The sequence below is a fragment of the Benincasa hispida genome, chromosome 9, assembly GCF_027475165.1.
Source record: "Benincasa hispida cultivar pf3 chromosome 9, pf3_genome.v1.1, whole genome shotgun sequence".
NCBI classification, from domain to species: domain Eukaryota; kingdom Viridiplantae; phylum Streptophyta; class Magnoliopsida; order Cucurbitales; family Cucurbitaceae; genus Benincasa; species Benincasa hispida.
The window spans coordinates 24,675,758-24,687,980 of record NC_143486.1 but is presented as its reverse complement, the minus strand read 5'-3'; the positions used below and the strand labels follow the sequence as shown (position 1 = coordinate 24,687,980).

General features: G+C 37.5%; 1 protein-coding gene across 1 annotated transcript in view; it reads right to left on the bottom strand.

Moving 5' to 3' along the window:
- Positions 1–11,453, bottom strand: part of DAL1 (E3 Ubiquitin ligase family protein) — a 29,549-nt gene extending 18,096 nt beyond the window's left edge. Inside the window, exons 1-6 of the mRNA XM_039042546.2 lie at positions 10,903–11,453; positions 10,688–10,740; positions 1,493–1,614; positions 1,321–1,416; positions 1,051–1,188; positions 899–964 (exon numbers count right to left, since the gene is read on the bottom strand). Coding sequence (XP_038898474.1) covers positions 899–964; positions 1,051–1,188; positions 1,321–1,416; positions 1,493–1,614; positions 10,688–10,740; positions 10,903–10,976 — 549 coding nt within the window. The 5' untranslated portion in view covers positions 10,977–11,453. The remainder of the gene's footprint in view (positions 1–898; positions 965–1,050; positions 1,189–1,320; positions 1,417–1,492; positions 1,615–10,687; positions 10,741–10,902) is intronic.
- Between the last annotated feature and the right edge of the window lie 770 nt (positions 11,454–12,223).

Here is a 12,223-nt window from a genome sequence, read left to right as displayed (position 1 = left end):
CTCAAAGGGAGTAGATTGACTCTTATACAAGCTACTTCGAGTAACCTCCCAATTTATTGTTCGACCCTGGGAAAATATGCTTCTTCCAAACTCGAGACCAAAGTTGGCATACACTCCCTCTCCACTGCCAAAGGACCTTGGAATGCTATTTCTTTTCTCCAAAACAGAATGGATGAACGTGCTATCTGTAAATTGGGCAATGGGAAGGCAGCCATTGCTTTTTGGCATGACACTTATAGTGTAGGTGTGAACCAAACAACATGAGAAGTACAATGCAGGCTTGCACTTATTTGTCTCTCTCCCTCACTCACCAAAATTTGAACCATAAGCTCTCATTCTACTAGTTTTAAAAGAATGTAATAACATCTATTTACAGTTCTCTCAAGTTACTTTGCATGTGTGTGGGCATGTGAGTGTGTGTCTCTCTCTCTTAGACCCTATTACTAAAGTTGCTGCCTAATACCACAAGTTAGTTCTCCACATATAGACTTTTCATTGTGGGCCTATGAACATAGGTGAAGGTGGTAATTTTTGGACTCATAATATGATTTGTAATCGTTTTTTTTTTTTTTTTAATATCCGTGAGTATCTAGGTCAACTTACATGCACCTCGACTAATTCACGGGCCAACCCATCTGACCCTATAACATTTGAGTGTCAAGAAAACTTGTAGAACATTAAATTCTAGGTAGGTGACTACCCTGAATTGAACCATGACCTTTTAGCCCTTTATCAAGAGGATGTTCTCTTCTTTACGTTAGGCCAACCCATGATAGTTAATAATATGACTTGTAATAAAAAAATCAAGATACTATGAATCAACATTGTACTCCCAAACATAAATTGTCAGCTTCAGCTGATTCTTGATTTTAGCTTGCATAAAATGATTATTCCATACCTCGCCAACAACAGTCAAGGAAGTACCAGTAGGTAGAACGCGCTCTATTCGCTTAACTCCAAGCATCTTGAAAGAGAGAAATTATAAATCAGTTCGATAAGACCACTGCAAGCACATTATACTAAATGCAACATTTTCTGAATAAGACAAACCTTAAGACCTTGGAGATAATCTAAAGTGCCACGCATAAGGGATCTGCCAGACTCTTCAAATACCTCACTCACTACTGGTAATATAAAATTTGTGGCATTTCGAGCTCCCACCACAAATGCACGACCAGTCCCATCATCCTGATAAAAAGGAAAAAAATGGCAACTTTATGGGATCACACTGATCATCATACATGAAGGTTGAACTTGAACTATCAACCCTGCACACAGGTCGAAAAAAGAATGCACTAATAGAATTAGTATATCTCTCACCAGATACCAAGGAACTTCTTTACTCATGGAGAGCATCAGTGCAGAATCCTGAATCCATGATCCTGCATCGTTGTGCTTTAGAAAGTGTTGTTCTGCCTAAAGAAAAACAAGCACTAACGTGAGTTAAATATAGTGTTGGATGTACTCTAGCAAGGAAAATAACATCCATTACCGTTTCCTCCACAATTACACCCCTTAAACCACTAAATTCGCAATTTATTGGTGTATCAGAGCTCACTCTTCCAGAAATTGCAACGACAAGAGGTAATACACATTCTGCCTCAAGCAATTGAGCTGAAACAGAAAGAGATGTTTCTAAAATAAACTAAAAGGAGATAATTTCATATACATAAACAAGAAACAAAAATACCTTTAACAGCAAGACAATAGATGACTATACAATATTAATATTAAATGTACTTGGGGCCTGCATCTGCATTGCAACCTAGAGTTTATTTATTCTCTTATCTACTATCCTTATTAGAATTTACTACAAAACTAGCCTTCGTGAGATTTTTTTTTAACAAGAAACAACCCATTTCATTAAGATAATGAAAGATGTTACAAGTGTATGAAAGGAAACAAACCATAGAGAGCAAAACTAAATAAAAAGGATCAGCAAATGCACCAGGATATCTCAACTAGGTTGACACCTCTATAGCATTCTCATCATCTCCTAGAAAGTAGAACAAAAATTCAATTGCTGAGTACAAAACTGAGTAGACCTTGCCTATTTAAAGGCATACAACAAAAAGATAATCTGAAAATTAAAAGATGCCACAACTAGGCAGATACAAGATCAAGAAAGGGAGAAGATGAAGGCGTTCCAATTGAGACTGATGTCTTGAATGGAGAAATCTTTAAAAGCTTTGGAGAGAGAGCACCAAGAGGAGGCATTGATAAGAGCGATATTGAATTTAGAGGAGCTAATAGATGCTTTGTCTTGAAACACTCTTTGATTCCTTTCGAACCATAGTTCTGATAACAAAGCTTTAACTGCATTGACCCAGAGTAATCTTGGTTTCTTCTTCAAATTTGGACCGATTAAGAGTTGAAGCACATTTGCCTTAAAATCATTGTCAAGAACCTATCTGACATTGAAGCACTTAAATAAACGTATCCAACAGTTTTCTGCAAAAACGCACTGGAAGAACAAGTGTAAGAGAGATTCTGAGTTTATCCAACAAAGAGAGCAAACCTATGGAGAAATATAATGTAGTAGGCAGCTTCCTTTGAAGAATACTGCACTGTTAAGCAAGCCATTCAGCATGATTCATATCAGTATATTCACCCTTCTAGGACTCTTGGACTTCCATAAGGCTGATTCTAGTAGCGGTCCAATTGGGGGGGAGAAGGATAGATGCTTTACAAGAGACTTGACTGACAAAATCCCACTTGGTTCTAAAGACCACCTTTTATCGGGAAGCGAATTAAGTTTAGAGTGGGAAAGCTTTTTAGTCAGGAGCTGGAAGTTTTCTGCCTCTTCATCCTTTAGCAGTCTTCTAAAATGGAAAGACCAAGAAGTTGATGTCCCATCCCAATAGTCTTGTAAAGAGCCTTCAGACTTGGTGGAGATGGAGAAAAGACTAGGGAATGAGACTTTTAAAGGAACAATTTCCAACCAAGGGTCACACCAAAAACCTACCCTTTCACCATTACCAACTTTGAAGGCTGCCAAGGAGTCTACTTTTAGCCAAGATCTTGAGATGTTGATCCAAGGGCTTCTAAGGCTGCTAGTAGTTTTACCATTGGTGTGCCAACCAAACTTACTTCTTCCATGGATGCTTATAATTATTTTCCTCCAAAGTGAATTTTCCTCAATGATTAACCTCCACCCCCATTTTGCTAGAAGGCTTTGGTTTCTGAGTTTCAAGCCACCAATACCAAGACCGCCATCTTCTTGAGAATGGGAAACTAGGTCCCATTTTACTAAATGATTAATTTTGCTTCCGGAATGCCCTTCCCAAAAAAAATTTCTCAAAAGTCTTTCTAAAATTCGAACCACCTTTTCTGGCATCAGGAAAAGTGACATATAGTAAGTTGGGATATGAGAAAGAACCAACTTACAAAGGGTGGAACGACCTCCTCTTGAAAGATTGTATCTCTTCCATTTGTCCAATTTACTTTGAATTTTATCGATCACTGGTTGCCAAAAAGCCGATTGTTTAGGGTAGCCACCTAATGGAAGACCAAGGTACATGAATGGAAGAGAGACAGCCTTGCAGTTCAGAATGGCAGCTTCTGATTGTAGCTTAAAATGGTCAATATTGATGCCTCTTATAGCTGATTTTTCCCAATTAATCTTCAACCCAGAACACCACTCAAAGAGTTCAAGTATTTTCTTTAGGTTTCTAAGCTTTTCCTTGTCATCTTGGCAGAAAATTAGAGTATCATCCGCAAATTGCAAGAGAGGAACATGAATTCTATCTTTGCCAACTATAAAGCATTCAAACTTGCCTTTCTCATGAAGCTGGGACAGTAATGCATTTAGGACTTCACTGACTAATAGAAAAAGGAAAGGAGAAAGAGAGTCACCTTACCTTATTCCTCTTGAAGCTTGAATTCTACCGCGAGGTCTTCCATTTATAAAAATTGAGAAGTTTGTGTTAGAAATATAACCCATCATCCACATTATCCATCTTGAGTCGAAATTCTTTCCAACAAGAATTTTTTCAAGAAACTCCCAATCAACACGATCAAAGGCTTTTTCTAGGTCAAGTTTTAAAATCCACCCTTTTTTTTCTCTTGGATCGATAATCTTCAATCACTTCATTTGCTATGAGGATTGGGTCTAATATTTGCCTTCCTTCAATGAAAGCACTTTGTGAAGCCTCTATTATACTTGGCATTACCTTTTTCAGCCTCTCCGCTGGTACTTTAGCTATTATTTTGTAAGTCAAAGTAGTTAAACTTATTGGTCTGAAATCACATACTCGAACAACATCCTTTTTCTTTTGAATTAGGCTGATGAAGTTTTCCTTTATACATGAATTCAACTTCCCATTGTTATAAAAGTCTTCAAAGAGTTCTAGGAATTTATCCTTGAAAAAATCCCATAATTTGAGGAGGAATTCAGTTGTAAAACCATCCGGTCCAGGGGCCTTATTTTTGCCCAACAAGTTTAAGGCAGATTTGATTTTGACTAAAGAAAACCTTGCCGTCAGCTTTGCATTTTCGGCAGTAGAGACTTGGGACCATTTCAAGTTGAGAGGAACTGTTCTTTGGCCTCGAAACTTGGTGTACAACATGGAGTAGAAGTCTAAAATTAGAACTTCAATCTCCTTGAAAGAATTGGTTGCTACTCCTTGGTCATTTATGAGCTCGGAGATAAGATTCCTTCTTTTTTTGCATCCAGAAATCTGTGGAAAAATTTTGTATTCTCATCCTCTAAGCTTAGCCAATTAAGCTTGCTTTTTTGCCTTAGATTTCTTTCAACAATTCTATAGAGGGAAAATAGTTCAGCTATCAAAGAATTTCTCATACTTCTTTCTGATTCCGTTAACCCATGAGCTTCTACTTGCTGATCAATTTCCTCTAATTTTCTTAATAACACTTCCTCTCTTGATTTTCTTGCTGTCTCAAAATCTAAATGTCAAGCTTTAAGAGTTGTTTTGACTTTTCTTAGCTTAATAGAGATGACAAAGCCGGCCCAACCTTGCTGAACACCCATTGATAATGTGTCTTTGATAATTTTACAGCTTTCTACTATGGATAACCAACTGTTACAAAATCTGAAAGGAGATGGCCCCCATTCGAATGATCCGGCTTCAAGAAGAATTGGGAAATGATCTGAACATAACCGTGTCAATCTTACTACTCTAGTATTTGCAAAGGTATCATCCCAAATATTCGAGACCAAAAATCTGTTGAGAAGTGAAGAAGAAGCTGTAGGACCTTCTCTTGACCAAGTAAATTGGCCATTACCAAGGGGAATTTCCATTAATTTTGCTGAATCAATGAATTTGTTAAACTTTTTCATCCCTTTTGTTATTCTTCCTGTTGGAATCCTTTCTTGAATCCTTCTTGTGATGTTGAAATCTCCTCCAATACACCAAGACTCGCAACAATATCCTGAAAGTGAATATAATTCTGGCCAAATATGATTTCTTTCTTTGTAATCCGGAGAATCCATGGGACCGTATACATTCGTGACCCAACTTGTTTTCTTGCATAATGTAATGCACTTAACTGATAATGAATGACCACCCTTAAGAACTTCTATCACTGAGATTTTGCTTTCATCCCATATGGTTAATAAGCCCCCTGATCTGCCTTGCGCTTCCACAAACTCCCAGCCTATGTCTTTGGAACTCTAAAGTTCTTTTATAATTCTGATATCAAAAGAATCCTTTTTGGTTTCTTGGATCATGACCAAATCCGGGTTGACTTTTCTGATACATCTTCTTACTGCCAGTCTTTTGGGAGCATCACCCATGCCTCTTATATTCCATGATATGATTTTCATGATGTATTCTTGGATTTATCCCAAGATCAAACCACAGTCTTCTACCAACGAGATCAAATTACTGGGAATATCTTCTTTGTCAATAGGCTTAATGGAAGATCTGATGATACTAACCGTTTTAAGTTTTTCTTCAGGTTGAAACAGGCAGTGCAAATCTTAATGTTGCTCATAATCAAGGTAATCCTCTTCTTGGAGGAATTCAAGGACTATACTGCCACCTTCATCACTGTTAATGCTGAGCAGAGAGTCTTCATCGGAATCATAGGTTTTGATATCTACTGGTGGAGGGTCAGATATGCCTCGCATAAAAGCCACATGTGAGTCTCGGACTTTGAAGTCTTGGAATGAGAAAGAGCAAGGATGAGAAGGAGAAGGGACTGACCTGATAATAGGGCCGGAGGGTAATTGCACCTTGATACAACAGTTCTCCAATATGTCTGCATTTAACAAGGAAGTCCAGCCATTTTGGAAAGAGGTTTTTTTTCTTATGAAATGCTTTCGAAAAGGTCTTAAAATGGAGGCCTTGCTTGTATTTTCTGGAATAATACCGGGTAAAGATGTGGGTGATATTTTGTCACTTGAAGATTCTTTTGGAAGTAATAATTCGACGATGTGGAGGGGGGGTGGTTGTTGAAGGTGACGCTTGGACTTCTTTATTAAAAGGAAATGCATCTAACGCCTTGGGGACCAAAAATTCACCACACGAAGGGTCTGTTGCAGGTGGTTGAACTTCCCGTCTAACCATTGTTAATAAATCTCCACTATTGAATGTTTTGGACTGTTGAACTTCCTCGGAATAAAAAGATTTTTTGGGCTGTAGGAGTTCCTCTAAATAATTGATGTCAGCCGGGTTTTCAAAAAAAGAAATTAAAGGTGCGGTTGGTGGGATAACCGAGTGCAAAACTGTTGGACTTCCACTAGGGTGAGTTTGATTTTCTATAGGTTCTCTCCTCATTAAAGATATCTCCTTCTCTCTTCTTAATGACATCTCTACTTTCTCTTTCTTTTTGTTCACACCAAACCGGTTAGGAGCTTGAATGGTTTCTGATTGATCTTCACAAGACTTTACTTCCGACGGGCTGACTCCTCTTCCATCCATTTGAAAAACCACTGGAGCCGCCTCTTCTGATGGAGAAGTTCCCTAAATCTCCATTTCCAGTGAATTGGTAGTTTTATCCGCCGTTTGGGACAATGAAGCCCTTGAAAACAGGGGATTTCTAGAGAAATTCAACTGATTAATTGTTGACTTAAGAAAGGACCATTCTTCAAACTCATTTGAATTTATTAACCCTTCATCAATCAAAACTTGATTAAATCTAGCCTTGTCTACCGGATTTGAGAGGTTCTTTTCATTAAAAAACTTCTGGGCCTTCTTTAGAGGATCTAGGAACTCAATATCACCAAAATGTAGAAATATGCTTCCCCTGTTTTCATCTGAAACTTCTAGAGTTGCTGGTAAAAACCCACATAAATTCTTCTTGACTTGAATTCTAGCTTCTGCCACATTTAAGAGGTTTAAAGTTTCTATAGCAATGGCTTCTAATCCTCCGAAATATGAACCTATTGCTTCGAAAATTTGCTTGCACCAAAACTCTAGTGGCAGATTTTTAATTGAAATCCAGCCTCCATAACCTTTGATAACCTTGGGCAGCTGTGTAAAGTAGTGTTCCACCTTTCAAATTTTAGATGAAGCTGTCCAATCTTTTGCCACACTCCAGGATGTTCAATCAAATCTTCCAATTCCCCCTTTTCCAACTTTATTAAGGTTGATTCCGCTGAAAGAGGATTGATGATAGCTTTAGAATTTGACCAAAACTTCACTTCCTTTGAGACTTCCGACCGGTCATTGAATTCACAAAACCAACTGACTACCCATAAATTGTTGAAATCTTCCTTGAGGACATCTTGGTTTTTTTGAACCCAAAATTTGGTTTTTCTCTGTTTTTTAGTGATCTGAGGGGGCAGCAGAATCTGTTTGGCTGAAAAGGCCGACTTAACCAAGGATTTTCTACCCCTTACTATGTCTACATAGGTGTCTGGGACCTTGAGGGGAATTTTTGTCACATGAACAGCTTCAAATAATGACAATGCACCGCTTAACATGTTATAGAATGAATGCCAACCTGAATTAAGGGTTCCTGATGGAACATGGATGAAGAAGCGTCCTCCAGACGCAGGCCACACGACACATCTTAATAACCATTTTGAGTAGACTCTGATCTTTGATATCTTAGTTACCCCGAATGCATCTTGACCGCTTTTGACAAAGAAGCCCGAGGTTGGAAGCTTCGAAAAGGCTGAAATGTTTTCCACAAACCAAAGTAGCTGCGATTCTGCCAAGGAGATTTGCTTCTTGGCTTCCACGTCTTCTATGATAACAGAACCATCTTGGAGGAGGGCACAGAAATGGGTGTCATTAATCCTACAGCTTATAACTTCGACGGTTGAATTCATATTGGAAGGGAGGGCTGGGGGGAGGGCCATGAGGATCGGATGTGAGAAGAAACAAGGGGGAAGGCAGAGGACGATTATGAGTTTAGTCAGAGCCTGATCGGAGGGAAGGAGAGCACGGTATTAGGTCAGAAGGGGAAGCCAGAGAGAGGAAAGGGGAGAGAGAAAAGAGGAGAGAGGAGAGAACATTTTCAGTCCCGTTCATTGTTTTGTATGAGAAAGGTAGAAACCAAAAACCAAGGACAAAAAGGGGGAAAAAAGTGACACACACACGTCCAAAAGAATATAATTTCAGATCTTTCAGTAGCACAACAGGTAAAAGCATGTGTTTGTGATCAATGATCTCAAGTGAACAACCTTAACATTTACATGTAGCCTGAATGCTAGCGGTTAATGGTCTCAATTGAACAACCACCCTAACGTTTACATATAGCCTAAGAGCTCATGGTGATACAAAAGACAACTAAATCAAATGTTTGTTGTTTACTTCCTTTTTTTTCCTTTAAACAATTGGTGTATCAAGGGGGAAGTCTTCTATTGTGCTCATAGTCATAGCTCACCCCACTAATCCTCGAGAGGCTTTACCATCCACGGCCAACTCTAGGAGGCAACAAGAGTCTTGACTTACCAAGTCCTCAACTTGAGGCTTGACCAAGGCCTTTGAGGTTATCACCAAACATCTCAAACCCTCACCACTTAGACACATCTTGTGGTTGCTCATGGTTTACCCAACAACAACGTAAAGGGGAATTTAAAAAAACAATAGCATAAAATTTCTATAACGGTTGTTAACATTATAAAAATGATTTTCATTGATTCAGTGGAAGGTATAGCAAAACGGAAAGTGAAACTTTGGTTATCAAACGCCAAATCTATTACAACAGAAAACAAAACCTTTTGCATAAAGTACCCACTAGACTTTACAAGAAAAGGGTCTCTATTTCCTTTTTTTTAATGAATGAAAAAAATGAAATGATACAAAAGCATACAAAAAAATCAAACCCACAAAAGGGGACCCCATTAAATAAAAGGAGTCCAACTAACAAACTAGAGTCTAAGGCGTAATTACAAAAGAACTTTGAAATTGAAGCTCAAAAAGAAACATGATATTCATCAAGGGACCAAACCTCACCGAGGTCCCTCTCTAGCCCCCTAAATACTTTGTTGTTTCACTCACCTCAAAATCCACAAATAGCACACACTCAAGCAAGCCACGAGAATCGATCCTTATCACAAAAAGGTGGATGGAGGAGAAACTCCCCAACCATATCGCTAGAATCCCTATGTCAAGCCAACAAAAAGCCAAACATCTAGAAGAAAAGATTCCTAATGGATCTTGCAAACTCATGTTTCAAAGAATGTGACCCGAATTTTCCTCGGCCTTCTAATAGAGAATACAACAGAACGAGCCAATTAACGAAGACATCTTTCTCGCAAACCGATTCAAAGTGTAAGCATGACCATTTAAAACTTGTCAAGTTAAGAACTTACATTTCCTCGAAATCATAAAAACCGACTCTAATGGGAGCATGGTTCAACAAAATATGAAAAAAAGGATTTACAAAAAGAGGCCCTCCAAAGGGTTAAGGCTCCACACACAAATCCCTTCTCCCGTGCCTAAACACCACTTCACCAATCAGGGTGTTTAAAGTAAGACAAGTGAAAGAGACGGAAAAGGGTCTCTAATGCATATTAGTCGGTGGAAAAAAATTACAAGGGAAAGCAAACCCTCCAAAAAATGGTGGTCTCAAACTCATGGTTCACCTACAAGAACAGTTCACACCAAAAAGAACAGGAGATGAGGCAATACAAAAGAACCAAACAATCCTGATCCTCAGTGGCTTCTACCAAAATATACCAGTATGAAAATCAAAGACCCAAGCCTCCTAAGAGAAAGATACAAGGAGTTTACGTTACTATTGTCCACAAACCGAACAAAGAATTTATCCTTTTGTGCAAAGTTATTTTCCACGGCCATGATCCAAGAGAAATGGCTTTAATAAAAGGCTAAAAAACCAAAATGGATGAAAATAGCACTATGGAGCAATCATTTGTTTAGATTAGTCGTTGTCCAGACAACAAATAAAACAACCTCCTCGGCTTAATTAGAAATTCATGATGAGTACCATGAATCACTAAATCATTAAATCCTAATGTTTTTGAAATGACTGAAAAAGGTCCCTGCACTCTTAGGAAACATGTTTCCAACATGAATATTGTCAACAAAACATGCGCAAAAACAAAGAAACAATGGAACATTCTAAAAGATGGTCTTACGAGGACTACAGTGAGATCAGGACGCCATTTTGAAATAACAACCCCAAGGGCGGACGCTGAACTTAATCACAGTATCTTGCACCATAAAATCGATCTCTCTCAAACTATAATTTTGGGAAATAGAAAGCAAACCAAATGATAATTGTATCATCAATAAAATAGAGAATCACATACCCAATTCCTTCAACTGATTGACCCGCGTGACGGATTTCAGCAACTCCGCATCCCTGTAACACCATAAGACAACAACAAAAAATACGATTACTATATACCAAAATTGACAAGATAGTGAGAACTTGGCTGAGTATCCCTAACTTGCAAATGAGTAATCCTACCAATATGCAAACACAAATAGGCCAAAATTAAAAGTAAAAAAAACAAGAACGGACCGGCCACTACTCCTTCCAAGAAGATAAAGAGCAGCTGCACTCAAACAGCAACTAAGACCTCCCCACGGAAGCATCCTCGACAACCAACAGTAGATTCAAATTTCAGATTTCGAAGCCTGTACACTTCATAATACGTAAAAATCAAAGAAATGAAGCAACATCCAAAGTAAGGAACGTTGTTCTCGCGGGAAGCGGGGAGACAGTGCGGATGAATTGGCAATTGGGTACTTCGGAGTGGGAATTCTCGGGTGGATTGTAGAGTGAATGAAATCTGATGAGGAAAATTGGAAGAAATGGGAAGGATTAGACGAAAAAGGGGATGAAGGAAGTAATGGAGTGTTGAGAAAGGAGTTCAATTCAATCGAGCGTCTTGCTCTCCTTTCTTAGCTCACGAACTCCGTTGATGTCTGCAGCAAAACATGTGGATGATGATTGATGAGAGCATTGGATTAACTACATAAAGTGCTAGAGATCTTATTTGGAGCTTAACCAACGAAAGTAGCGTATCTTTGTTTTTACTTACCAGCACGCTCAAATCTCTCGATTGAGTTATGTTTACTTTGAAACTATATTAATCTATAATTAAAATACCTCCAAAAAATTGGAAGGCTCAGAATTTCTGAATAAATTATAATAAAAAAAAAAAAAAAATCTTAGACAAGAGTATAGTTCAACTGACTTAGTAATCACAAAATTAGTGGTTCAAATTCTATCATCCTTAACATACTAAAAAAACATTGAGAGAAGTTATTTCAAATAAATATTTTAGGATTTTAGATTTAGACAAGTTAAAATGTTAGGATGTTTCAATTTAAACTATAGACTAATAATTATATCAATTTAAATTTTGAACTTTTGTAAATATATCAATCACTATTTGAAAAATATCGTGTGAAACATATAATTGTTTCGATTAAACTTATAAATTGTTATAATAAATTGTTTATGAATCAATTTAGCCCTCAATTAAGATTACATTTGATAATTAATGCATTACATGTGTATACTTTTTCAAACATCACTTAATAAAAATGGACGATTATAATTGATGCATGGATAATTTTCAAGTGAAAATTTAACTGAAAGTTTAAATTGATTCACATATAAATGTTCAGAGATTTAATTGATAACATTATAGAGCTCACTTGGTATTTTATCCAGTTAAAATTTAATAGAGAATATAAGTTGATACACTTATAAAAATATGGTGTTTTAATTTATATACTTATTAATTTGGGGTTTTAATTGATATGTCCCTAAAGTTTACTAGTGTTTGTTTTAACGAGTTTTATGGGTTTAATTTAATATTTTATCTAAAATG